At 41.0% G+C, this 27,921-nt stretch overlaps 1 protein-coding gene across 2 annotated transcripts; it reads right to left on the reverse strand.

Annotated features, from left to right (window-relative positions):
* Positions 1-1,016: 1,016 nt before the first annotated feature.
* Positions 1,017-27,921, reverse strand: NR2E1 (nuclear receptor subfamily 2 group E member 1). Of its 2 annotated transcripts, none has more exons than XM_034765923.1 (9): positions 27,438-27,921; positions 22,374-22,519; positions 18,331-18,418; positions 15,719-15,954; positions 13,335-13,481; positions 8,038-8,134; positions 7,502-7,651; positions 7,167-7,272; positions 1,017-2,408 (listed from the first exon to the last, which is right to left on the reverse strand). In XM_034765923.1, exons 1-9 carry the CDS (start codon positions 27,460-27,462, stop codon positions 2,246-2,248), a joined length of 1,158 nt encoding a protein of 385 aa, XP_034621814.1. In that variant the 5' UTR covers positions 27,463-27,921; the 3' UTR covers positions 1,017-2,245. The 2 variants fall into 2 exon arrangements, with proteins under 2 accessions (XP_034621814.1, XP_034621813.1); XM_034765922.1 differs by lacking the exon at positions 27,438-27,921 and adding an exon at positions 27,148-27,208.

Raw genomic sequence — 27,921 nt, forward strand, 5'->3', positions numbered from 1 at the left:
AGTTCCTATGTGACATTGGGTAATTCACTGGGCAACATTAATTCTGGCATTTCCAAATTTGGGAGTGCTTGACTTTGCCACCTTTTAATCTTTTTTTTAATTCTTAACTTTTCCTATTTTTATAGTTTAGTTTATTGATGAGAGAAGCTTTAATGAATGTTTAAAAAAATACTTTTGTAAATTCATAGAGTGCAATTCCAAAATGTTGGATCCTTTTATCCTACCAAGAAGGCTGGCTTCTCTGTGTCTCCCTAATGACTAGAAAACTAATACTCCAGAGATGGAAAGCCTCAACATCCCCAAACAGAAGAGGGATTAGTCTTGTATACTTCCATTTGGCTGCCTTGGATGGGCTGCCATGCAAAAACTTTAGACTGAACATCTGGGAAACAGATAAAATCCTAGCCCCACTGATGTCAAAGCGTGTTTTTTGCCAGGATTTCACCCATGGTCTTTATTCCTTTACATTAGTTTATGTAAACCTCTATATCACACTTCTAATGTATATTCTCTTCATGCACTGATCACCATATGGCCACAGTGCCTTTCCTTCATTTCTGCCTTTTCTGTTCCCACTGCCAGTTTTTCTTGCCCTCTGGGAGTTATTCTCTGATCTTTGGATTGTTGATATAATTGCACACCTAAAAGAAAAGTCATTTTAATTGGGGGGGGGGGAGTGGTGTTCCCCTCCAGCCCATCAACAGTGCCTTGTTAGCTGTCTGGTTGGTTAGTTATTAACAATCACTTTAACATAGGAACATAAGAATTGTCCAGCTAGCTTAGACCCATGATCCATCGAGTCCAGTACTCTGTCTCCAGAAGAGGTCTATGCCAGTTGCTTCAGAGAAAGGTTAAAGAAACCCTGCAGTAGGCAGCTATATATTTGAAGAATGTTTCTGTTCTCTGGCAAGCAGTGTACAGTTTTACCTGGAGGAAACTAATCCAGGACCTGAGGGAGAGAAGTGAAAGAAACAAAGGAAGGATAATTTAAATTCAATATATTTTTATTCTTTGTAAATACAATGAGTACAACTTTTTAACTTCACAAATCAGTTAATCCACTTTGTACAAGAAAAGTTTTACTCATTCTATGATAGTTCAAGTGCTGATTTTTCTCAGTGCTAGTTCCTAATAACAAATCAAAATTTGAAAAGTACAGCAGCTATCTTTAAGTGTTTTTTCTACATTTTTCATAAGTATAGTCTTATATCAAATAAGCAGCTTATAATGTGTGTGGTGTGTGTGTGTGTGTGTGAGAGAGATCAAAGCTTTAATTAGAACCCAAAGTTTTCTAAAAAGGCATTGGAGAGTCTTGGAGACTATTAGCATTGTATCAATTGACCATCTTTATTTCTTCATAATTAAGTTCTTTCCATTGTCTTTTGTAAGTTATTTCACCTTTCTGCACATCTCATTGACAAAGAGTTTGGCCACCATTGCCTTTGGTTTCAGCACTATGCCAATGGGACAGCGATCAGCTCACTGAATCAATCATCTCCATTTTATTTGGTTTTGCTGTTTTAGTCTTTCTTACTTGACTTGTATTCATTTTTCTTTTTTTGTGTGTGTGTAAAGCTCTTCTGTCTTTGAGATGTTAACCAAACTGAAATTCTGATGATTTGTATCAAAGTTTACCAGTTCATTTTACAGGAAGGCCTGGCCTGTTTGAATCCAAAATGTAACTGCCAGCATAAGCTACTTTTAAAATCAGTTCTGAAGGCCACTTTATGATGTATTACAACAGAAGCAATGTTTCGGTAACCTGGTTTTAGATGTTATGTTATGAACATATTCGCCATATAAGCTACTTTTAAAACAGATCTGAAGGCCACCTCATGACGCATTATAACAGATGCAATGTTTAGTTACCCAATGTTCCAAATGAAAGAACTAAAGTACCTTCTTTTTATCTCAGATCTGCCAGCTAAATGATAGACTTGCACAGTCTTTCTTAAATATGACTGACAAATGAATTGCCACCACCCTGTAGAAAGAGAACCAGCCAAATTCCATCCAATTCACTTTTTCTGTAGAGCAAAACACTCTCTCCATGCTCTAAATCACTCTGTTCAAGGCAGCAAAATCATATCTAATGGGACTTTTTTAAAATTTCTCAATCAATTTAAAAGTTAAACATTCCCAGGCTTATGCTTCCTGTAGATTTTGTTAGTTGAGGCTTTTTCTCCATAGATAAAAGTTCTTATCAAACTGTCCGTCCTGATTGTTTGTTTATTTTTAAGGTGGTTTATATATCACTGGATTTGTACATATCTGAAAGCAGTCTTGTAATTGGCACATTCCCAATGGTCTTTTTGAAAAACACTTCTTCTATTGTAGATGGACTAATTGAACGTAAAGCTGGCAAAAGCAATAAGAGCTTTCCAAAACGGCAGGGTTGTGTGGGGTACCTAGAATACAAAATTACAAAGAATGTTACTGAGGTGTAGTATGTTTCTCCAAACAGCAAAATCACTTACCTTAATGAGCAACAAAATTAAACAAATTGTAGGGTTTGGTTCTGGCTGGGTGAAATCCTACTTGCCTTCTTATAAAAGTAGACCAGTTGTCTTGAATGGGAATGCTGACTTGAGTGAGGTAAGCAGGCTTTGGGCCAATGTTTCCACATTTTGTTGTCTAGCCATTTTGTTTGATCTCTCAGATGAATAACTTATAGAAGGCCAAACTCTGCCCTGACTTACACCTCAAACAATAACCTTGAATTGGGTGTAACTCAAAGAATTTGGCCCAGGTTAAATAAACTGGGTTTATTAGATTGGAAATTCAATCTACCCAGTATGCTGCAGATGTTTGAGTGCAGTCACTTTTAATTGACATTTTGAATACAAAATTCTGAGTGAGAAGGGACATTTCATTCCCCCTGAAAATATACATCTATAAAAGGCTATTTTCCATCCTGGTTAGCCACAGAATTCTTCCCAACTTTTAAAGATAAAACAATATGGGCCTGATTCTGATCTTGCTGGTGCTGATTTTTCACCAATGTAACTCTGCTGACTTTGGAGGCATTACTCTGGATTTTGCACTACTGTAAGTAAAAGGAGAATCAGGCCCACTATTAAACATTTGGAGCCCGATTCTCCAATCGTCTATCACTTTCATTAATGTAAATCAGGAGTCACCTCATTGAAATCAAAGGACTTGCACTAGGGTAAAACTAGAATGAGAGCAGAATCAGGCCTCTTTCTTCACATGATGTCACATAATAAAAATACAGGATGAAATCCTGACTCTGTTGAAGTCAACGGAGTTTTCTCATTGACTTCAATGGGGGTAGGCTTTCACCTACAAAATTTCCAACACTCTTATGAGAATATATCAACATTCAATGGAAACTTCTAAGACATTCCAAGGCTACTGCATAGACAAAAGAAAATAAATCTCCTCATATGATGGGTCCTAGCTCCATCAAACATGACCAACAATATGTTTTGCATGTCCACCTTTCCAGAAAAGTGGCATAGACTTTGATATGCCTAAAACTGTGGGGAAGAGGGAGAATTATGCTATTCCTAATTGCTGCCTTTATTTAGACTGCAAGATTTATTTACAGTGTATAGTCATTCACTGCTCTTTACCCTTGTGGTGCAGAACTCAGCGTTCCACTCCTGCACAAATACCCATGGAAAAGTACTATCTATCTAGTCTGTAGTACATATTGCTTTGGCATCTATGCTGACAGGCAGCCTCTCTATATTGTTCCACTGTTCTGTGCCTTTTTGTTCACCTCAGAAACATGGATCACTCTGGAACCGTGAGACTAGATTCCCAGTTCATGCCTGTTCTCACAACCCATTTGTTTGTTCTCACAAGGCCATATTCTCCTTTCACACCAGTATAAATCACTGATGTAAATAGTTATACTGGGGTAAAACTGGTGTAAGTTAGGACTTCCAGAGCATTTACCAGTGGGAAAGCTGAGTTTGGAAAGAGGACCATGCCATGTAAAGCACCTGCTTCCTGGCTTTTTCTCCCACTGGCTGGTCATGTAACCCTATCTCCCACTGAGCTCCAATGGCACACTATTCATGTGAAGGGGCTTCAATAGGGGTGGGGAGAGCATGCCACTCAGCTGCTGCTTTTTCCTTTTTAGTATGTACTGGACAGAACTGGCTGGTATTTTTCGGTTTGCTCACATCTGCAGTGAAGGATTCTATCTATAGTCTAAACAAAGTACGTCAAAGATTTCTGCCAGTGAGCATCATTGTTTTTAAGAGTAGGCAATTTTTTTTAATAAGTCCTTAGATTTGCAAAATACATGCAGTTGGTGGTGGAACTTCAGTATAGGTTATAGCTAGGCTTGGCAGAATTCATTTTCCCCCCTACAATTTCAATTGATTATATTAATGTTTATTTGTAAGCATTTTTTATTTTTATATAAATTTTTACTGTTGCATGAAATTATGGGAGCTGGGGTCAACATACAAAGTAAACATGCCTAATTCAAACTTTGATAAGTTCTCAAGCAGCATTGTTCTTACTTTGTCTATCTGTAAATGTTGGTTATCAATGGAAATATTTTTTCATTGGTTTGTGTGTACAGTGAAATGGATATTTATCGATTAAAAACCTAATCCTTTCAAGGCTAGTTATAGCAGTACTTGGTGGTGATGGGGGGGATTTCCCTAGGAGTACATTGCCATCTGGATTCACATGTGTAACTTTCAGAGGATGTAATTCGGTGATCTACTGGAGATTTTGTTTTATTCTATATAGGTTCTTATACCATGCTCATCACCATAGTATTTGTGTGTGTTAAGCAATATGACTAATGTCTGTCATGGTATGTTTGTTCTCTCATCTTCTTACTGAGGAGAAGTATGTGCAATGGAGTATTTTGGTTTGGATTTTATTTTTAAATGATACATAACATACACTCACAGACATGTTGCTATGTGTTTGTTGGAGAAGGCAAGGTCAAAGAAATGTGCCTAGCACATGGAGCGGAAGGTGATGAGATTTGTGATGGCCCTTAGTTTTGGGGAGAGTTCATACCACAATCTTGGGTTGGCCCGCGAGAGAACCCTGTCTCCCACACAGACAGGCTTCACCCTTATTGTACAGAGTTCCATTGTGCCAGAGGAGAAAAGCTGTTGGTGGAAGTTGTTGCCTATAAAATGAGTTAGGTCAAGAAATAAATAGAAATTAGGCTTTGGCTTTAATTAGGCTAAGTATAGAGGAGTATGGGAAATTGAGTTTGTTAGTGTCAGTAAAAGTTGGAGACAGTAAGATGGGAAAATTGAAGTTAGCAAGGACATGACCCAGGGTTATATTGTGCTATGTTTTGGTTAGAACTGGTTTTGGAATGGTTTTTTAATTAGCATTTTTGAGAAATAGGAATGTTTTACTAGAATGCTATGAACACTGATAGCATGGAAAGAACATTGGAGCAAATGTTAATTTAAATAATGTATAACGTGAAGAGCCAATGTAGAGGTGGAGGAAATGTGACTATGGTAATGGATAGGTTTAATGTTAATTAGTATTATCATGGGTTATCTAAGGAGTAGCCTTTTAAATTGGATGGAGCTCCAGTTAACACCAAAAGGGTACTATTAGGTTATAAGATTATAAGGCTGTACTTTATCTGGTTGTCAGTGGACTGATCGGCTACTGATACACCATTCCATCTTTGAATTTGAGTACAATTGTAGTACTGTGTAAATGGTAATTGTATGCCTGTTTGCTTAACTAATCATTTTTCTCTTTAAAAAAGTTTGTTTCTATAATTCAAAGTGTCATCTACTAAATTAAATTGTCTGTAAGTGACCTTGAGACTTGAACCTGAAAACTAAGTCTGGTTTATTATATTCTTAGCTTTAGCGATTTAACATTAATTGACAACGTTTAAAATTCAAGGTTACAAAAGTGGGAGGAGGCCCAGGTTGACAGCAGTGAGTCTAAGTGTTGCCCCTTTTCAGAATACTCGTTTAAGAAGAGGCAGTTTGGTGATATTGAGGGAAGTACATCTAATCTATGACACAAGACAGAATCCGGCTAAAAAGTTCAATTAATATTTCAAGCTGACATTTTGGAAGGGACAGATGAGGGTAGATGACAAAAAAGAATGGGTAAATGGAAATGCACAGACTGGAGGTTAGACCTTTTTTTCTTTTTGGTGCACCACCATGTCCACGATGGAACCCTGAGGATTCCCCCTTCTCCCCCACCCTTGTGCCTCTACTCAAATTCCCCCTGCTCCAGGCCTTGCATTACAGCCAATTTATTTCTAGCTAAGGACTGGACAACACGCCTTTCAGAGCTCATCACCATAGCTCCTGAAATGACTGGAGGAGTCACTATTGAATGAGACGCAAAGCAACACCCTTCCTCTGTCTCCTTTCCTCCCCACCCAATTGCCTAGTGAGTTGCTTTGGCAGTAGTCCTCCTAGCCCTTGTGATCCAAGGCTGGAGGATAGTTTTAAAAAGTATTCAAAGCATGGTGCTCTAAACTGTGGTCACATTAAGACAACTGCTCACATAGTGAGAATAACAGTGGTTTTCTACATAGTACATTTCACACATTCCCAGTTTTACCGTTGTTAGTTTCACAAGGTGGCGACTACAGCTTTTATAGTTGGTATAAAGGTTTCTATATCTCATATGTTTTATACTGAACAAGATTGAAATGAGGTTTTCCATATAAACTATTATTCTCATCATTCTGGTTAAGATGGCACTGAGCTAGGAGTCACAAGATCTGGGTTTTTCTATTTCCAGCTCTGCCATGACTCTCACTACGGTCTTGGACAAGTCACTGCCTTCGTTTCCTTATCTGAAAAATGGGAATAATACAATAAAAGATTTTGAGATTCTAAAATTTAAAGCACTGTATGTGATGTTTGTTGTTATTTAATACAGTAAAAGACATGCAAAATCTCCATTTTTCTGAATGTATTATGTTCCTTTTCAGGTATCACATACCACGAAAAACTCCCTCTTTTTCATTTTCCCACTTATTTGAATACATTCCATGTTCCCCATTCCGTTTGGATAACCCAAGTTCTACTATAGGCATACAATGACTGTGAAGATGGTATGAAATCCTGGCTCCACTGAACTCAATGGACGTTTTGCCATTGACCTCACTGAGGTCAGGATTTCACCCAGAGTGTTTGAAAAAAGTATTAAAAGAAAATATTGATCACCTGGTGTGGATGTAACTGTTCAGAGTGAGCTGAGCTTCATCTTGAAGAGCTGCAATGGCGGCAGCGTTTCGAAAACTTCTCAGTTCAGAACCACTGTGTGTAGGTACTGGAAAGCAGATCAGTAACTAGTCAGGTGGACTCTTAAGAACGTCAAAATATTTAAGATTTAATGTAAAAATAAAGATGCATTTTTAAACATTTATATCAGAATTCAACAGCAGAAAACCAATTAGCTGATGTTATCACATCTGTTTTAAAATGACAGTGTAGACTTCGAAGTGGCTAACTAGCAAAATGGCTAGTTATCGGAAAAACAAGAGATTATTTCTGCTTACCAGCTTTAAAAGTGACAATGCATTTGAGACAGGCAAATTCAGTAGCATCTAGCCGAAGTTGTCTAAATCTAGCCACAACCTCCTGTAAAGCTTGTATTTCTGAAATAATTTTATTCAGCTTCTGAGAATCTGTATTGTCACCATTCATGCCTAGAATAGAAACATGAAAAAAATACTCTCTATTAAGGCATTTGTCTTAATGTGTATCGATTTCTGACAAAATCCTCTATATCAATATCTATTCAATTGTCACTCTTAGATATCCGATTCCATGTAAACTGACTATATTGTATGAAAGTTAATATAAAATCTTCTCTTGGATGATAACAAACACAGTAATTTGCATTTAAATGACAATGCAAGCAGTCATGAATACAACAAAACAACATTATTTGCATTTAAATATAGATTTATAAATGACAGGTATGCTCTATTGTTCAGCGGGAATTTGTTATTCTTTACATGTTGTTCTTTTTTCAGTAATGTATTTTTATGGTAATTTCTATAACAAAGTCATTAAATTGTGCAATTCTTACCAGATACAGCCAGTAGAGTGTTAGCATCAACTGGAATGGCCCATTGTGCTATTCCTAGAACAAACAGTTCTCTCCAAGCATCTTCCAAAAGCATCAGCTGCCATACAATAGACGTACAATATAACATGGTGTATAATTTATAGATTTATAAACATTTTCAATATGTAAATTTCTGTTATTTTAAAAACTGCTTTAAATGCCCGCCTTTGTATTTTCCCCTTTGAATATTTTAGCTCTTCCTTTATCTTTTTGATGAGGTGTATATGGATAAGAATATCCCTGGAAGAAATATTATTAGTATTAATTATTTGTATTACTGTAGAACCTAGAGTCCCCACTCACACTCAGCACCCATTGTGCTAGGTGCTGTGCAAACATAAAGAGGGAGAGAGACAGTCCCTGCCCCAAAGAGCTTACACTCTTCATAAATATCTACTCATATTTTTCAAAAGCAGGCTTGCTCAATAAGCTCTCTCTTCTCCTCCTTTGTGTCACAGACATGTGTATTGAGAGCAGAATGGATGCTGGATAGTTTTTAATGATTTCTGTACTATTAAACTTTTTTACCCTGCAAACATGTGATTTGTGAAATGATTGGATTATTAGGTGGTGGCCTGAACTAACACCATTGGATAGAGTGTCCATTCAAAGCACTACTGCACAATGACAGGCATCCTCTTCTTTACATTTAATCCACTGTTGGTTAAACAATCTATGGTCGGTTAAAAGACAATATCTAGGTATATTAAAATCTTGTGTGTTCTCCTACTTTTGCTGAAAAGAGCCCTTGAAAGCTGAACACTGCAATCTGGTTACTTTAGAGTGAGGCCCAAATCCAAACTCTAGAATGTTACTGAACTTTGGGGAAGTTCGAATCCGGGTCCAAACATCTTGGATTGTCCCTCTTCACCAAGGGACAACGCCAACTCCACAGCCAAACACCTGTGGAGGTTGGAGCCCCTTTGATTTGGATCCAGATATTGCAGCCAGTGCTATTGTTTGCTCTCCATAATCTTTCCATCCTAATTTGTTTTTGTAGATTTTTTTTTTTCCTTGCAAGGGCTGAGTAGCGGACTCTGTGCCCAATTCACTTTTTCATTTGCACAGAGGCAATCCCATTGATTTAAGTACAAATACACTGGTAGGCATGAGAGGAAAATAAGGCTCTTTAGGATTTACAGTGGCAAAGCCAGCAAAGAATAATTTATGTTTAAGTGCACATAGGATATTTTGGCTTAGCCCACCTCCTTTGCATGGACATGGAGGTTCCTATAGTCAGCTGAATCTCATCAGTTCCATGGCATGGTTTGAGGGGCACACCACAGAGAGTACACACAGTTGGGACTTGATGCCTCTTTGTGGTCCACAACAAGGTGGAGGTGACTGCGTGAGCAGAGCAGGACTAGGCTCAGGAAGGATTGTCTGGTGGCTCTATAATTATGATGATACATTCCCCAAAACCCCTACAAAGAAAGGAGGCATCACACAAGGGCCTGTGGCTGCTACTGTCACCCTAAGACTTCAGTAGCAGTTGCAAAGAAGTTTCACTGGTGTTATGCAGTTGGCAGGAAAAGAGAAGGGATTCCATCCTCAAGCCTCAGGATAACACACGCTTAGACTTAGTGTTGGTCAAAGATTTTGCTGAGAAAACACTACATGGATTTTGGAAATATAGGGTATACCAGGAAGAACACATTTTGGAACTATTGAGTATAGTGATGTCCCTTTATAAAATAGAAAAAATAGAATCCTTTCAATAGAATTTTGTTTTTCTTACACATCTGAATTTTAAGAGATGCATTTCAGTTGACTGAAATCATCCAACAATTGGAAATTTCTTATCTAAGGTCTAATGTTTAATACCCAGTGTTTTAAGCCGTATTGTTTTAATTAGATTCAGAGAGAGCTCTCCCAGAGTCAAAAGTCATTACAGCGCTACTAGAGAGATGAGGTGGGTGAGCAGTGCTTAATTTGTACTGAAAGAGATGCTGGGGCTCAAGCAATTTTTTTACATTCATAACTGATGCAGCAAGCCTAGAGGTGCTAGGGCTATGACCTGCCAAGCCTAGAGGTGCCAGGGCTCAGCTCTGGCACAAATTAAGCACTGTGGATGAGGTAATACCTTTTAGGTCCAGTAAAAGATATTACTTCACCCACTTTGTCTCTTTAATATCCTGGGACCAACATGGCTACAACACCACTGCATTCCAGAACTATGACCATCATGACATCACAGTTATCTTTCTGTACCATCTACTTAGACTTTGCAGAGCTTTTATTCAACTCTAATAAAGAAATTGTGACTGAAATGTAAATGTATGTCTCTGCACATATGGGTTTTAATTAATTGCATTGGCTTTTATAGTAACAGAAACTGCCCAGCGATATGAAATTATTTGAAGTACCATACCCATCTCAGGTTTCTGGTGAGAGAAACAGAACTTACATTTCACTGAACACTGAAGCCTACTAACCAGCTATTCCTTGTGCCTTATAAAGAACTGATATTTCACTTAGATATACAGGTTTCTATGTGGTATAAATAAACTGATTCTTAGGCATTAATTGGCTTTTGTAAAACTTTTTGTCACTTGTTCATGCAGAAGGCAATGAATAATGGTTCCTAGATTTATATCAACAACATGCAGGTAAAGTCAGAAGATTTTAGAAATTAAAGAAACTTTCTCCTCCAACACCACTAAGGCTCTCCTCGTTCCTATGAATATGTCTTTAAAGCCTCCAGTTGGAATAGCTCATGCTGACCTTAGTGAGGGTTTACAAATGGCCTTCATTCCTCAAAGAAATTAGAAAATCCCAGGTTTTCTACAGGACCTACTTCTGCTTCAGAATCAGGGACTATCTATAAGGATAACCTGTTATTGATTACTTGTGTTTTGTCAACAGACGGGGTTCCACATTTTTCAAGACAGAAAAGTGACACATAGTTGTAGAATTGTAATGTTTTAATTTTTCTAGAGGTACCCAAAACAAAAGCAGACCCTAGGAAAAGATTTTAGACACTTCAGCTAGATGTCAAAAGACATGCAGAGGAAATTCAGACATTTTTATCTGTGCCACTATCAAATTAAATTGAACACTAGTACTAGTGTAAGGATCATCTGTCTGATTCTCTAACAATGGAATAAGGCTATTAAAACAAGAGTTATTTCCTTTGAGATTCTCCTGAATGTGAGAGGAAGCTGAGGAATCATGCTAGAGAGAGGTTCAAACCATAGTTCCATATCTGAACCTCTCTGAAATTTGGATCCAGGTCTAAACTTTACAACTCAGACCCATCTTTACAACCTGGAGGGAAGAATGGTGAAGTTGATGTTGTTAGAACTTTAAAACAGATTTAATTGATGTTACAATTTGCTAACACTTGCCTTTTGTTTCAAATGTAAGCTACACTGCTGGCTCATTTAAGATGACAGGATAAACTGATTTCTGTGAGTTTAATGGGAAACGTTCAACAATATGAAATGTGCGTTAGCTATTTCTACTGTATTGATGGGCCTCTCTCTTGGAAGATGTTTCCTTCCTCCCACTCCCTTCACCCCATTTTTCCTGGAGGGCTCAACTCTTGGGGAATTTTTACATATTAGACCAAACTGAGCCCTGGCCTAGGTGGATGCAACTGCTGTTGATGTGAATAGTCCATGGCTGAATTTGGTGGTTGTCGCATTATGACAGAGATTGTTTTCTTTTAAATGGCAGTAGTTTTCAAAGCAAAAACCATTTTCCATGATGTCTGTGTAGTAAAGGACACTCTAGGTCTGATTCTGCAGCTCCTTCATAAGACTGATCCAGCTTCCCGATCCACAGAAGTAACTGATGAACTGGGCCCACTCCCATTATCTTCATGTCAGTTGTTCCCTGTTGACTGTTAAGCCTTTGGCTTATGCCAGCTCTGCCACCTCTCAAAGATCCCACTCATCCAATGGCCCTGAATGTATATACCTAAGGTGACCAGATGTCCTGATTTTTATACGGACAGTCCCAATATTTGGGACTTTATCTTATATAGTTGCCTATTACCCTCCACCCCCTGGCCTGATTTTTCACACTTGCTATCTGGTCACTCTATATATACCTGATTTGCTGGTGACAATACATAGAGGGAGGTGAATGAGGTGCCACATATCTAACCTCACAAAAGGGCTCTCAAAATCTGTGGCTAGCTCTAGAGAAGGGACCTTTCAGTTTCTCTAAGCAAATGTCTTTTTGTGCTACATGTGATAAGTATTTAGGTAGAAAACACTATTGTCATCCTAAAAATCTTTTTCTGCTCACAATATGCATTTGTTTATGTACTTACACTAACATACCACAGACTAATACAATTAGTTGTAATATTTAAGATATGACTTTTTTCTTTCTAGTTATTGTATTGCAAAATTAAACTAATTGATATCAAAATATTAGATACATTTTTGTGGTTGGGGCTTTGTGTAATTTTTTCCTTTTCTTATTGTCTGATTACTTTTCAGAACTAATGCATTATATTAAATTGATCAAGTCCTCATCAAAAATCAAGTCATTACAAAATTGCTTTAGTTACTATGGTTCACTCACAAATCACTTGAGGTAAAGGCAAGTTGTCACAGAGGAAAACAAGACAAATTAAGGATGGTTTTAATTAGGAGGGGGAAAAAGAGTAGGCTGAATTCTGCTCTGAGTCAGATCAGTGTAAATGTGGAATAACTTCACTGAAGTCAGTGTGACACAGAGAACCATTTGGCCAGTGTACACTAGTAGGATTACATGGTAAGAATGTTTACTGAGAATGCACTTTCATCCAGAGAGCTCAAAGCACTTTACAAAGGAGAATAAATACCAGTATACTCAGTTTGCAATTGGAGAAGCTGAGGCACACAGAGATTAAATGACTTGCAAAAGTTCAGAAAGAACGTGGAGGGAAGAGCCAGGAATAGAACTTGGAGGTGAACTTTTAGCCCTATTTAAATCAGTGGGAGCTTTGCCATTGACTTCAGTGGGGCCAGGATTTCATTCCCGGTCTCCTGACTTCCAGCCCTGTGCTCTGCAACATGCTGCCTCTTGTAATATTTGTCTTATAGCAACATCTATTTCCTATCTGAGTTTCACTATAAAATATCCATTTCAGACTGATGAAAATTGCTGTTAAAACAATATATTATTTTAGAGGTAGGCTAGATAAAAAATTATGGGGATAATATTCCTTTGGGGGTGAAAAATCTGATCTAGATCTGAATTTTGTGGACCATCTTTAATATTGTTGCGAGACTAAGGACAATTACTCATTGTATAAGTCTTACCTGATCTTGTAACGACAGAGTGGAAAAGGCTGGAACGCTCTTGGCCCATTTGATGCTCATAAAGAGAAGCCTGGCAGCAGATTCACAAACAGATTCAGTGGCCACTTCATAGAGGTACATAGGTGTACCATTGACTTCATGTGGATACTAATATAAAAAGTAAAACAAGGAAGAATAAAAAGTGACTAAGATAGCTGTAGAGTTTAAGGTGGGAAGGAACCACCAGATCATCTTTTCTGATCTCCTGTATATCCCAGGCCACCACCCACGCACTAAACCCCGCAACTAACATGAGACCAAAATCTCACAGCCTCCAGAAGACTAGACTATTATGTGCCACGGGCAGAGAATAGGAGGGACTGAGATGCAGCAGTGCCTGAAGCCCCTGCAAGGGAGGGAAATGATTAAGTGAGATACTCCCAGATAATCCTGGCAAGTGACCCACAAGCACATGTTGCAGAGGAAGGTAACCCCTCCCCCTCCCAAGATCACTGCCAGTCTAACCACCTCAATTTATAAAAATTCCTTCCCAACCCAGCATATGGTGACCCATTAGACCCTGAGCATGTGAACAAGAACCAGCCCCTTGAGCATGTGAGCAAGAACTAGTCAGCCAAGAACCTGAGAGAGAGAATGCTCTTTGCCACCTCTGAGCCCTGATCCACCCCAGTCAATGTCCCATCTCCAGCCATAAGCATCTCTGATGCTTCAGAGGAAGGAGATAAAAACAAAAAATAAAATAAACTACAAAACTAAACCACCCAAACAAACAAACAGTATACATTGGGGCAAGGGCGAGGGAGAATCCTCTCTGCAGGTGGCTGGTTGAAACCCTGAAACATGAGGTTTCAGGAACATAAACATAAAACAAAAACCAGGAGTGAGACCACTGGCTGCTAAGCCCTGCCCTCTTTATTCTTCACCTCAGATATGCCTGCACTTCACTAGTCATTCCTGTATATAGATAACTGATGCAATCCCATCCTGCACCCACTGAAATTAATAGCAAAACTTCCGTTGGCTTCTGTGGGCCCTTTATAAAGCAGGTTATTTGCTTTGCTATCCATGGGGATGAATGGGTTCATATAAGCATAGGATCACAGTATGGCAGATGTAAATTCTAACAATAGAAAAAACCTATTAAAAATGTAGCCTGATTCCTGGACCCTGTCTCATTACTTTATTCAGCGTTCTCTGCTCTCAGAGCAGATATATAGATAATATAAAATAAAATATTGATTCAAACATATATATATATATATATATATTTTATTTTGTCACCCTTAATTCACACCCAAATTCAGCAGTCTATCCCTATTCCTCAGAGCACTTAAGCAGGTGCTTAGCCTTAGTCACATGCTTAAGTCCCATTGAGTTCAATTGGATTTAAACATGTGCTTAAGTGGTTTGCAGAAAGCACTGAGTAAAATGTATTTTCTTTCTAAATAATTTCTGGTTTAATATTTTTGAATTTACATTTACAAAAATAGAAATATGATTTTTACAAGCAAGTTCACAATGGGTTTCACAGAGCAATAGACCAGGTTGATTTACAACAATTTGTCTGTAATTTGTTACTCTAAATACAAATGTGCTTATGAATATTTTGGAAAGGAGAGCATGAAAATATTTGAGTTATCAATTTAAATAACTCATAGATAAGCCTCATCCACCAAGTTTATGACAGCAATTTCCTATGCTGCTTATTAATGTCAAAGTCCAGAAATAAAAAGATAAATATACTAGATATTTGGATAGGCTGCGATAATTTGCTCAGTACATTACAGTGCATTGTGGGCTCAGTCATTACAGAGCTGGGCCTTTTATTGTCCAGAAAGTCAATGATTCTCCAATCTTGGGTTATTTTAATAATACTGTGTCCATGATTGTAACATGTAGGTTGGCGGGTAGTCTGCAGGTGGCAGTGTCTATGAACTGTTCCACTGTATGTAGGTCTTTCTAGGGAATGCATATTTATACATATACTATAACAGCTCACAAATGGTGTGTGCTTATGTCTAAAATGCATTGGTGTGTATTTATCTCAATATAGCGAGAATGATTTTAACTTGCAGACAATCATTCTTTTACTCACCACCAAAATAGTTTTTTAAGTATTGAGGGGGCCAATCATAAATTTCTTATTCAAACAAAATTCTCCTTAAAATCAACAGGAGCATTTACACTTCATAGTAGCAGGTCCTGATTTGTATTCTACTATAGAAATGACTGGATCTCACACAAACACACCCTCTGAAGACACTTAACAACCCCAGCTCTAAAACAAGACTTGCCAACCCCTGATTTCAGGTCCTAATATTTTGGCCATAATCTCTGAACACTCTCGCAGTGCCCCTGATTAGAACACAGAAGGCAGCTCTGACCTTTGGAGTTGGTTGTGCCAGGCCCACCAACGTCTGCCGCTCGGGGGTAGTCGATACAGCAGCCAGCTCTAGATTGTGGGGTTCCAGCTGTGTGACAGCCGTAAAGAAGGCCGGAGCAGGTAAAGCTGCTGAGGGAAAGTGAGGTGTAGCTCCATTCTCTTCCTTGTGTCCTCTGAAATACAGCGCGACTTGCTTCCTTATTGTGGATGTCCTTGGGCCTCTTTCATGTTGCACAGCTGGGAATAAAGAGCTCATTGAGTGAATACATTACCCAGTTGTGGCCTGATCCCAAAGCCCATTTAAATCAATGGAAAGACTCCCATTAACTGCAAAGGGCTTTGGAACAGGGCCTCACTGACTTACTGTACTTCATTGTCCTTGGTTATTTAATGGTGCATGCAGAATTAAGTGCCTGATATTGCATACCATATCATTACTTTCAGTGCCTAATATTAGGTGGTTGGCTTTAAATGCAGCATGAACCTCCAGATTTTTTCCCAAAAACCAATGAAAATAGTTATCTGAAAGTTTGTCTGGATTTCATTTATAGGCATAGTAGCCATCTCTTCAGCATGACAATGTTATTCATTTAGTGGCAACAGGCATTTTATAGCCCTGATTTTCTTTTCCTGCGACGTCTAGTTTAGGATTGCTGTGGGGTTCTTTGTGGGGTAGTGTGGTAACTAGTTACTGGGTCATATTATGTTGAGGAGCAAATCAGTAGGACGCTAAAGTCCTGTTTTATTAGGTCACGATATTGCACAACTTTGATTGTGCTATTCCCCAGGAAGTGTCTGAAATACAGGTTGAGTTTTGTAATCTGGACTCAGCGATGCATTAGCCTTGCTTTGATTTTGTTGCCTGGAGTTTTATGGGATAGCTCTAGTGAATCTGCAAGGAAATATTTGCCTGTCCCATCAGCAATAGGGTTGCCAATTTTGGTTGAATGTATTCCTGGAGCTTTCATCACAGGACATAATATTTAATTAAAGATTAATCTTTAATTCCTGGAGACTCCAGGGCCATCCTGGAGGGTTGGCAACCCTAGTCAGCAATGACAACACAATACTTTCCAGACTAACTCTGGCAGGCATTAGAACCAAGCCAATAGAAAACAAAAACAAAAAAACCCACTAAAAATTAAACAAGTTTAATTCAGAATTATAATGGGAAATAGTCAAGACTCGATAAGAGTTTCAACCTAATGAGTTACATGGAGTGTTTGCCCGATTAAACTCTGTTGCTGGGCTCCATAGGATCAGAATCGGATTCAAGTTGAGAAGATTTATGCCAATAACTATGGCAAGTGCATCAGGAAATCTCTCTATCTCGGCATCTTCAATGTACAGCCACGTGCTAATAAAACAAGTGTGAAATCCTGACCCCATCGAGGTTAAGCGGAGCTTTGCCCAGGACTTCCCAGGAGCCAGGACTTCACTTTCCTTGTTTCGGACCGAAATGTGTTGAAAGGTTTATTGGGCACTAGAAGACAGTAGACGGTTGCACATGAGTATATTGAATGAATGCCAAGCCAGCCTGATTACTGCTGGTGGATTATCATTGAAAAAATCGTCATTGTTTCGGGCTACTGTTTCTTCCACAAAGACGATTTGTGGCTCATCATATTGTTTATTGTATAGGGAAATCTTACAGCTCACAGTTTGCTGACCTGTGCGAGGCCTCGCGGCTTCCAAGTGACGCACTTTAATTGATAGTTTAAGTGATTCTTAATTCTATTATTAATAGTTGCATCTCACAAAAGCTAAGGTGAAAGGCTAATTTTAACAGCATGGTTCTTAATTCTCAGGATAAAGCAAGGGATTCCTGTCTGCACTGATGGGAGTGGCAAAACTCCCATCGCCTTCAATAAGCCGAGGGTTTCACCCACTGCCTCCACTTCATTCAATTGTTATAGAACGACTTTTGGGGGGGTCTGATTGAGACGTTAAAACAAGGGACTGGATTGTGTCTAACCTGATCAACGCTTAGGGCTGTGGGATAACTGGGTCATTATTACTCGGAGCTCTATGACATTTCTGTTCCCTGCACAAAAATCCTGCAGCCCCTTACCAAACGTTGGATCTGGACATTATGGGTCAAATCCATCCCTGGCATAGCTCCGCTAACTCGAATGGATCCACGCCAAGGGCTGGATTTGGCTGAAATACATTAATTGGTGGTTTCATTGCACTTGTTTCACTGTTTTAGTTGCTTTTGTCATCAACGCAAACAATTTGCCCAGCACTGGCTTTGGGTCTATTGTACATAGCTGAATAACAGACGTTCCGATGGGAAGGAATCGGCTCCGAATTGGGTGCATGGGCGGGGCGGGGGCAGGAGGGCTAAAAGCAGTGGAGGTGTTGTTTTAGGGCAGGCGGGAAGCGTCGGGGCTGGGGCTGGGCGTGAATTGCTCCTGAGCAGGAAGGGGTCATTGAGCTGAGCCAGGCACGGTGGAAGGGAAGGGAGAATTTTGCCGACAGGTGGAGGGCAGCTGGGAGGAAATACTACGGGCCTCGGTAGGCGCTTGCATTACGATGCGTTTTTTCCATATATGCGATGCATGGTTCATACTACTCAGCCAAAAGGAGAAGGGTAAAAGGATGTGTAAATACCATCTTTGTTCATGTTGACTTCCAAGCATTTCTTCAGTCGACACGCCCTGCATTGGTTCCTGTGTGTCTTATCCACGGGGCAACCTCCCTAAAACAGAGAAACGCCTTTTGTTAAGAGATGGGCTTGCACAGGGCATGGGGTGGAGAACTGACAAGCGAACGGCGGGGCAGCTAAGAACCTGCTCGATGATCACAGCATTAGGGAGTACTCCCCCCTCCCTAATGCACGTGGTTTGTGCCCTTTCTGCTTGTGGTCCGCCTAGGAAGGATTTGTGAACGGAGGGATGTATAGTGCCAACGATTTTCCACGCGGAACATCAGCCCGAAATCAGTGGGGAGTTCTGCTTTTAAACCGATGCCACCATATGGCCCTGTGTATTTACACTGCGTAACCTCCCCGGGTCACCTGTGTGCACGGTCCTTACTCAGGCGAAACTCCCAGCGACGCCAAATAGGAGTTTGGCCTGAGCAAGCAGCTCAGACGTGGGCCCTTGGTCGGCGCAGTCTGTAGTTGGAGAGGACAGGAGCAGCTCGGAGGTAGAATCGTTTGGGTTTGCAGGATCCCTTCGCTTCAGCGGTTGGGTTGTAGCCTGTGCAGTTACTTCTACAGAAACAGACAAATGAAGGGGACACTATAGCGTGTGCCGAAGCGTCCCGGTGAGAAACGGAAGAAAGGGCTCGTTTGGCTGGTGTGAGTCCATGCTCTTGGAATCCGATCTAGTCACAAAGGGGAGACTATTTCGAGGGTTATACTGGTGTGTATGTAGGGTGTAACGAGGTGTAAGGGACCAAATCCTGTTGGCCTCATTCCTGGAAGCAGGTGAAATCAATAAAGCAGAATCTGGTCTCAGAGGGGAAAACCGGAGTCACTCCAAAGTGACTCTAAATGGAGTTACCAAGGATTTCCACCGGTGTAAGTAAGATTAGAATCTGGCCCAATGGGGCTACTGGATTGAGTAAGGCGAACAGGATTTGGCCCCTAACAAATGAGTGGGCAGGTGGTTATGGACAAATCTGTTTCAGCACCTTAGACAGCTCCCCACCCCCAGAGGCTCCAGCTGCGCCCCGGAATAACAGAGCTCCCCAGGCCTGCAGGTGCAGCAGGAGCCCCTGTCCGAAGAGGAGTAGTATAGACTTAGTATAGACTTAGAGACATCCAGAGTCCCAGAAAGTCACGTGCAGCCCTCGGCTCTGTAAGCCAGAAATATTCAGCCACAAAGTCAAACTTCAGCCGATACTGAGGTAGCGGACATGCAGACCTTAAGAAGATGGGACAAGACGGGGGTGGGTGGATTTTGTAAATAAATGTAAATGTTGATGACAGATATCGGAATTCTAAAAAAAGAAACTGAACCAGACACACTCTGTGTGTGTGTCTGTCTGTCTCTGTCTGTTTTTATACTCTAGCATCGGCTATATTCATTTAGCCCCGGAGCCTCAGATAACTTGACTTATGCAAGCAAAAGCTAATGGTCCTTTTTTCAGTCTGCCCCTTATCCTCTGGTACTAACTCCTGACACCATGTGTGATTATACCGCCATACCCCCACGCCTCCGGTGCCCCGTGAGACATGACAATGAAGGAAAAACCCTTCTCAGAAAGGTGGGAGCCTGGTATAAATTGTTGCTGTTAATTGTTCAGAAACAATTTGGCTGTAACTCTGCAGTTCTGACTTGCGGTGTGAGCTGGAAACCAGTTCGCACCTGCGGAGACCCTGTAGAATTTACATTGCTCGTCGGTCAATGGAAACTCGCCTTTCACAGAAGTCAGGTTGCAAAGCGAAACTTATTCCGGACTCTTATGGGGGTCCCCAGCTCACACTGAAGCAAGGTGCGAAATGCCCACAGACTTCAGTTACTTAGGTTCGGGCCCAGATAGACGCTTTCTCTTCTCTAGCTCTTCAAAGTGCACTCAAACAAAAAAAGCTTCCCACCTAAAACACCTTCCGAGACTATCCAATGAACAGAAGCAGAGGGCACCCAAGGCAATATTCGTATGAGTAAGGATGATTGGTAGCTGCTTCGGAAAAATCGATTTACTCTCCCTGCACGGTTCCATTGTGTAGAAGTAGAAAGCTGATGCTGTCGGATCAATTTACTTCATTATTCTCTTTGCCATCCGCCTTTTGACTTGACAGCCTTTTCCCTTTTTACTGTTACATATTAGCCGATCTTTAAATGTGTGAGGGTGAGTGGAGGTGCCACAAGTTACACAGCACCCTTGTGCATGCGCTATATAATTGTATGTTGATTCACTGCTGTCCTTCCTCGGGCATAGTTCACTGTGAAATCAGTGGGAATTCGCCTGGGACAGGACTGCAGGATCGTGTTTGTAAACACACACAGGAGACAAGGAGCACGGTGTAAAGTGAAAATTATTTTCCGCGGTGAGTGAACAGTTTAAATACTCGGAAAGGGGAAACCTCGATTCATTATTCTAGCGCTAATCCTTCAGGTATGATAGTAAATGCCGTCATATTATTTTCCACCACTCCTTATTCTATTTACAACACAGGCAATTAACCCTCTACTTGAATCTACCAGTTGCCTTTATTATAATATATTTGCAGCGTTGCTGTAGCCTTTTGGGCCCCGGATATTAGAGATCACAAGGTGGGTGAGGTCATATATTTTATTGGGACAACTTCTGTTGGTGAAAAAGACAAGCTTTTGAGCTCCACTGTTCTGAAGAAGAGCTATGCGGAGCTTGAAAGCCTGTCTCTTTCATTAACAGAAGTCGGTCCAATAAAAGATATTACTTCGCCTGCCTTGTCTCTTTTATTATAATAGGTATTTATTAGATAGTTGGTGGGAGCTGGAATTTTTACTGTACTAAGTTTCATAGTGACCTGGAAAAGAAACTCTAGCGAGAGAAGCTTGTACAAAAAGTTTGTACAAACGTCTTTTCTAGTGAGATGGGCGGGCGGAGGGGAGGGGGAGTTTTGTTTTCAAGAAATCTTCCCTGTAACTATGGTATTGGCTTGGCTTGAACTCATCAGCTCCTCCATTCACCCCTCTCCCTCCCCATAACTGCGCTTTTATTTTAATTAAGGGGGGTTAGCGGTAGGGGAGACAGAAATCAAAAGCTGGGGGGGGGGCGTTGATTGTTCTCCTACTTGGTTATGTTTTAATAGCAAAGTTTATGTCAGAACATTGTTTTAAAATATTTGCGAGTCTCTGCCCTCTTTTCTGCTTCAATAAGCTCGGTAGGAGTACGCAGAGTGGGTCTGACCTGCACCGCCATGTAGCGAGGACAAACAGAACCTGTAGCAAGAGAAGGCCACACCAATGTATGTCACTGTTGTTAAGGTAAATTGGTTTATTGTTTGAATCTATTTTGTCTCTGTGCTGCTGAACAGAGTATTTATATACCTAGACTCTTCCACATATGCGCACAACCAGAGAGTAATCTGAACACGTGGAGACTGGGGCATTGGCCCTGGAAAACTGCCCAACCTAATGCTAATCTACATTGTGTTAATTGACACATTCTAATTTTGAACCCCTCTTGCTTTGAGAGGAAAGATCTGACATCTGGAATCAGACTCTTGGTCCATGAAATCCGTTATCCTACCGCAATCCAATACCTAATGCTTCACAGACGGTTCGGTGGCCAGTATATCTGGCGAAACTCCTCCACAATGCAGTGGATGGGGAAGGCATTTCTTCCTGATCACCGCAGGCGATCATTTTGTCCTGAAGCATGAGATTTGATTTTTGATTTGCTGTTTAAATCCCCCCAGGAAGTTGACTCCTATTTTATTATAATACGTGTCCGGAAGAACCTTGCATTAAACGTACTGTTCAAATGTGACTATCCTTAAAATGTTTAGCAAACGTCCGGATCTGCTTAAATCTATCACACACAAATCCTAGGTCCCCACCACCCCATTTCCAGAATGTATTAAGATGGCATCCAGTTGGCAGGAAGCATATTAGATTTTGATCGATATTTCGGCATGACAGAGGGGAACTCCGGAGCGACAGTACAATAAATAACTCTTTGGAAGTGGAAGGGGAATGAGCCGGTGCTGTCACTAGTACCTGATTTCCAGATTTGCAGACGTACGTCCTGTTCCTCCTGATGCTCCGTTTGAAAAATCCCGAGCATCCATCGCAAGCGTAAACCCCATAGTGCTTGCCGGAGCTGCGGTCCCCACACACTTTACAAGGGATGTCTAATATACGACCTGAAAAAGCAGAGGCAAAGGGGGGGGGGCGAGAGAGAGAGAGAACTAAGCAATCTGACCTCTGAAGGGATTAGCACCAGAGCTGCGATAAAAGCAAATAATGAAGTGATTTTATAGGCAACCTTCTTTTCCTTGAGCAAGTGTCAGTTTTCTACAATGAGAATTATTCATGCACCGCTACATTTATTTGAATCTTCTATAATCGCCAAGACCCATTTTTGGAACGAAAGATTACAGCAGCAGCAATAGCAAAAACCTTCCTGCTAGGAGAGAAAAGTTTTTGCTGGTTCTGTAGTGCACTTCAAACAGGGGGGAAACTATGTTCTGGGTGTAGGGAGTGAAGAGAACCAAGTCACAAAAACAGCTTCCAGTTGGGTTTGTTCCCGCCATTAACTTGGATGTGTTTCCCATTACCCTAAAATTTAAGCAAAACTTTCTGCATTAACTGTGGGAAAGTACAGTTTATGTACTGCCATATCTATCAATCACACAGTCTGAATTATGTTTACTTTTCAGCGACTTTTACTGTAATTGCAAATGCACTGAGTCATATAACATTTATAGAGATTATTAACCCCCATTTCAATTAATGCACCACAAAACCCCTACCAGCTCTTTTCTTTTCTTTTTGTTAGCATCCGTTCAAACAGTCTCCTTTCCCCACAGAAGTAACTCAAGCTAAAGGTGCAGCTCTCTCACAAAACCTGGGTATGAAAAACCTGGCCGATTTGGTTTATAGCAATTTGCTTTGCTTTGAATTAGCCCATAAGAATGTCTTAAGTGTGGTGGGGGGTTAGGGGTGGAAGAGGGATGGGGGAGGGGGTTGGGAGCTGGATTCAGAGAAGTCTCTTCTGCTCCCTAGAGAATTTAGGAGCCCGGGATGCTTTCAGACATGTTTATCCGGAGGCTCTAAAACAATGCCTCCTGGCAGACAATAGGGACATTAGATAAAGTGTTAACTTAATGATTTTCCCCATTGAAACTCGTTTGACTGCGTCCAATCAGCACAAGCTGCCAGCTTCTCCCCTAAATGAAACTCGACAGCTGCTATATACAACACGGCTAGAGGAATGGGGATTAGGTTAGGGACTGGGGAAGGGAGGGGGCTGAGGAGGGAGGGTAGAGGGGTTAAATAATAGAAAACTTTTACGCAATTAATAACAAGTCCAGCTAGGAGAGCCACTTCCCCCCCGCCCCCCAATCTCTGCCCCTAAAGCCTGTAACGTAAATTGTGGCTCTGGATCTGCAGGTAGGAGGAGGGTTTGGGGACAAGGAATGATTTCTGGGATTGTGTAATTACAAGCCCTCCTTGCCACCTGCCTATTGGGTCACCAGTGACCCGTCAAAAAGAGTAGCATGGGAATTCGGATATCACACAATGCCAACAGGGGCGAGCACTCGACTCCCCCCACCCCCGTCAGCTTCAGCATCCACTGAGAGACTTTTACACTTTTACACACACACACACACACACACACACACACACACACACACACACACACACAGAAAAAAAGACAGTGAAATTATACATGCATCTGTGCCATCTCCTTGTATGTAATGTCACCGCCAAACTAAATGTAGAGTTCACAGGCACTTTGGAGTTTGATCTTAGCTATGCAAATCGCAGACTTTTTCCCCCTGGCTGGAGCTTGCAGATAAATCGTCGCTTCCCGCTCCAAATAAACCCGAATTTTGTTTTCAACCACAGCAAGGCAGTGAACCAGTGAAATTAAGGAGTGCGGTTATTCTCTTTTTTGAAAATAAATAATTCTTATCGATAGCAGTATATGTATAATATTAGAGAGGGACTTTTATATAGTGTGAAAGGTAGTTTTACTAGGGTGCGGTTTCTATTTTGTATTTTATTTCACCAGATCTAGAGATGATAAAATAATATTTTAAATTCTCTAGAGCTAGAGCTAATAAAATAATGCTAGATTCAGCATTTGCCGCTATAATTATAAAAAGAGGAGTGTGGTGATGCAAATTGCAGTCAGATGTATAGTAATTCATGTAAAATGTAATTCTATCCGTCGATCTCCCCACCCCTCCATTCAAGACCTAACTAAACTTTCTTCTCCCAATCCCAACTGTGTTCGTCTCATCTGAGCACTTTTGCAATTATTCTGACTCTCCTCCGACTAATCAACATCTTTAGTGAGTGTGAGCCCCTCAGACTATTGTAGACGTGGCTGTTGTTATGAGAAAATTCTTAGGCCGAACAAATATGAAAGAAAGAAAAAAAATAGCGAGCGAGAGAGAAATGTTAACCTGACACGGGGTCATGAGATAACTGATTCCCCCTGTTTAAAAGAGCTCCCATTTGACGAAGCAGAGCTTGGTCTCAGAAGCCCAACGTTAAGAAAATTGAATTTTGTTGATCTGGGCAACCGTTTTTTAACATCCCTCGACAGGGGGTCCTTTGCAGCTTTTTGTGTGTCATAATTGCTTAAAGATATATGGCAGCTTCGATTACTGTAATTACCATCAGAGGCTGTTGAAAGAAGTTAGTCTGGGTTTGAGGGACTGCGGGATGGGGTCTTGTTGCCACCCAGGCAGAGATCACGTTTGACATAACTATACACTCACTGGAGGGGAAGTGGAGCAAGATCCACACTGAAAACTCAGGCCAAGAAGAAAAGCCACCAAAAAAAAAAAAGCAACCTCGTGCCTGTAGCTCCCCAGGCTATTCTGTCACCACGGCCTGAGCCTGCCTTGGGTCTTCAGCCGCAGACCATAGTCCTTTAGTGGCCCCAGCAGGCGCTAACACTCATTTCGGGGACAGTTTGCAGATTTCTCTTTAGATCGCTCACTATCTCTCCCGATCTCTCTAAATTATAACTTCTCCCAAGAGACTCTTGGATAAGATCTTATAAATTAGACTAACTGGAAAAAAGTGCCAAGAAACCGCGTGGACTCCTGTCAAACCTTTAACCACATCAGTTACAATATTATGGTTGGTTTCCTGAAACCATGGGACGCCCTCCCCCACCCCCTTTCTTCTTTACTAACTACCACCATCGTGTGCTTATATAGAACAAACCATCCGTTCCCCCATGCAATGGTCCCGAGCTCCACGAAGCAAATCAAGGGCACAGAAATAGCCCTAGATTTAAACTAAAATGTAGTTTGCCTCCCTGCTCCCCAAAAGGGAACGAGGAAACGGAAAATCTGGCCCGATTTTGGGAAAGGAGCTGTTGGGGAGGGGTGCAGCTGGTAACAAATCTATTTCAAACGGCAATCGGTGCCGCCAGCTCTCGCGGGAGGAAAACTCAGTAAGTAACAAGCTTCCTTTGAATGGGCTCCAGGGAAAATCGTAGCCAGAAGTCAAAGCGCTATTGATTTCACGGTGTCAGAAACGAGAAAAGTAATGTGAAAAGCACAGAACGCTGGGGAAGCCGGTCCAGAACTAAGGTTCTAGATGCGTTGGGTTTTCTCTCCCCAAAAATATTTTCTATCCCTTCAAACATATTTAAGGACACTGGGTTTTTTTTCCTGCATCCCTCCCCCCGTTTTATTTTATCCTTATCTTTAAACAAATATGACAGGAAACTATTTAATTTGCTGCTTTCGCTCCCTCATCCTTTGCTACACAGTTCCCCATGGATGTGGACTTCAGCGGGAGTTTTGGGTGCGCCAGAAATGCAAGATCAAGTCCTTACATCTTCATTTTTTTCTTTTGCTTCGGCTTTTGTTAGTGACAAATCAAGTTCCTTAGGGAGAAAAAAAGCCTTAATGCATCCGTAGGAAAATACTTAACGCAACTCTCTATACATAGATAGAAATCAACTTCACCCGCTCGCTTTTCCAAAAGAAACCCCTAAATTCAAGACAGTATTAATTGAAGCAACAACGGCAAAACTCCGAACAAGAATGGCCAGGCAACTAGCAAAAACAGCGGCTTCTCCCTGGATGGATTCAAACCTCTAAGGGACAAAGGAGGATTAGGGGGCAAAATAATAGAGGCTAGAGGCAAAGATAACCATCATGTGTGAGTTAGTAGTACATGCAGGAGTGTGAAGGTAGCAGTTATGTACATATTGTCACAAACTCACGTGTACACTCACTTTTCAGACTCCTGTTTAAATTGCACGACACCACCCTGATCCTGCTCTACACAGTGCTATTAAATAGCAAGGAATATAAATGTCCAGTCAGTCACTTGTCATACATTAAATTGGATTGCGTATTTTTTTCTTTTGTTACTGACTTCATCCATATTATAAACTCCAAAAGTGCCAGTTGGGATTAGACCGATTGAGCCGCTCTTCGCAAGAGCGGTTAGTCATACTTTAAATTCCCCAGTTATGAGGTACACGGATTTAGGATTAAGGAAAATGTGACTTTTAAGTTGTTTCTGCTTTCCTCTTTGCAGGATTATTTGGTATGACTGGAAATGGTGTGCAAAGTATTGCATTTAAATCCTCTTTCAACAGAGTTGCTTATGCGATTCGGTGTAATTTAATGATCTGAGTTTTAAACCCTTTTTTAAAATAAAAATATTGTCCTGCAGAAAAAGGTTGAGTGAATCCCATGAGAGAAGCAGCACGTTTCAGCTCTTTAATGCTGTTTTAAAACCAAACACTCCCCACCCACAAAATCACGCAGACCTCCACACAAATGCTCACCTCCAGGTGGAATACAACTAACTCGCTGCACGTATAACTGCATTTCAGACATGCTCGACATCAAAAGTGGAGCAAGATTTCATTAGAGAGCTGTACGATCAAAACAAGCTGTCGGAAATGACAAACCCAGCATTTTGCAAGAACTTGTCCCAATCTCCCCAAATTCCATCTGGGGCCTGACTGTGTATTAACTGCCGCTACAGATGGAAATATAACATGCTTTTGCAAAACACCCAGGCTGGGCCAGTTCTTCTAAAGGCGGTTAGAAACCTGCACCACATATTACCCACTTGTTGATCCTGCCGGCTTGCTCATGCTTGAATCCCTTTGGAAATCGCTAACTCTGGCTAAAGTCTTGCTGCTTTGGGGAGATTTCTAGTCTCCCCTTCCTTGTTTTTCTCTCTCAGTGACAGGTGTTTCCCAATCAGTCAGAAGTCCTTGCCCGTTGGGAATCGACACATCCTCGCGTCTCTTCCTAGCTCTGGCAGCTTCTTGGGAAGGTTTCTTGAGACAGAGACAAGTTTGCTGCGGTTTGTTGTTCCTGCAAGAAAATCCTTCCCGGAGCCGAGGAGAACCCAAAGGGTTTAGACGGGGGCTCGCTATTATTGTCCTAGAAGAAAAATAATACCAGCAGCAATGAAAGGAGAAGGTAGGATGTGTGAGTTGGATTCTGTGCTGAGTGCCTCAGTGCAGCTAGGAGAGATCAGAGCCTGGAAAATAATAGAAGGGTGCGGGGGGGAAAGCGTCAGAGGAGGCTGTCTCTGGCTCTCACAA

This window comes from Trachemys scripta, chromosome 3, assembly GCF_013100865.1.
Source record: "Trachemys scripta elegans isolate TJP31775 chromosome 3, CAS_Tse_1.0, whole genome shotgun sequence".
Taxonomy (NCBI): domain Eukaryota; kingdom Metazoa; phylum Chordata; order Testudines; family Emydidae; genus Trachemys; species Trachemys scripta.

Bases quoted from the DNA above. Each gene is read 5' to 3' on its own strand.
- NR2E1 (XM_034765922.1), bottom strand. From the start codon at position 27,208: ATGTCGAGCATGTCTGAAATGCAGTTATACGTGCAGCGAGTTAGTTGT. The intron at 22,520-27,147 runs GTGAGCATTTGT...CTGCTTTTTCAG, and splicing joins TAGTTGTATTCCACCTGGAG to GTCGTATATTAGACATCCCT. The intron at 8,135-13,334 runs GTAAGACTTATA...ATTGTATGGCAG, and splicing joins CTCTGTCGTTACAAGATCAG to CTGATGCTTTTGGAAGATGC.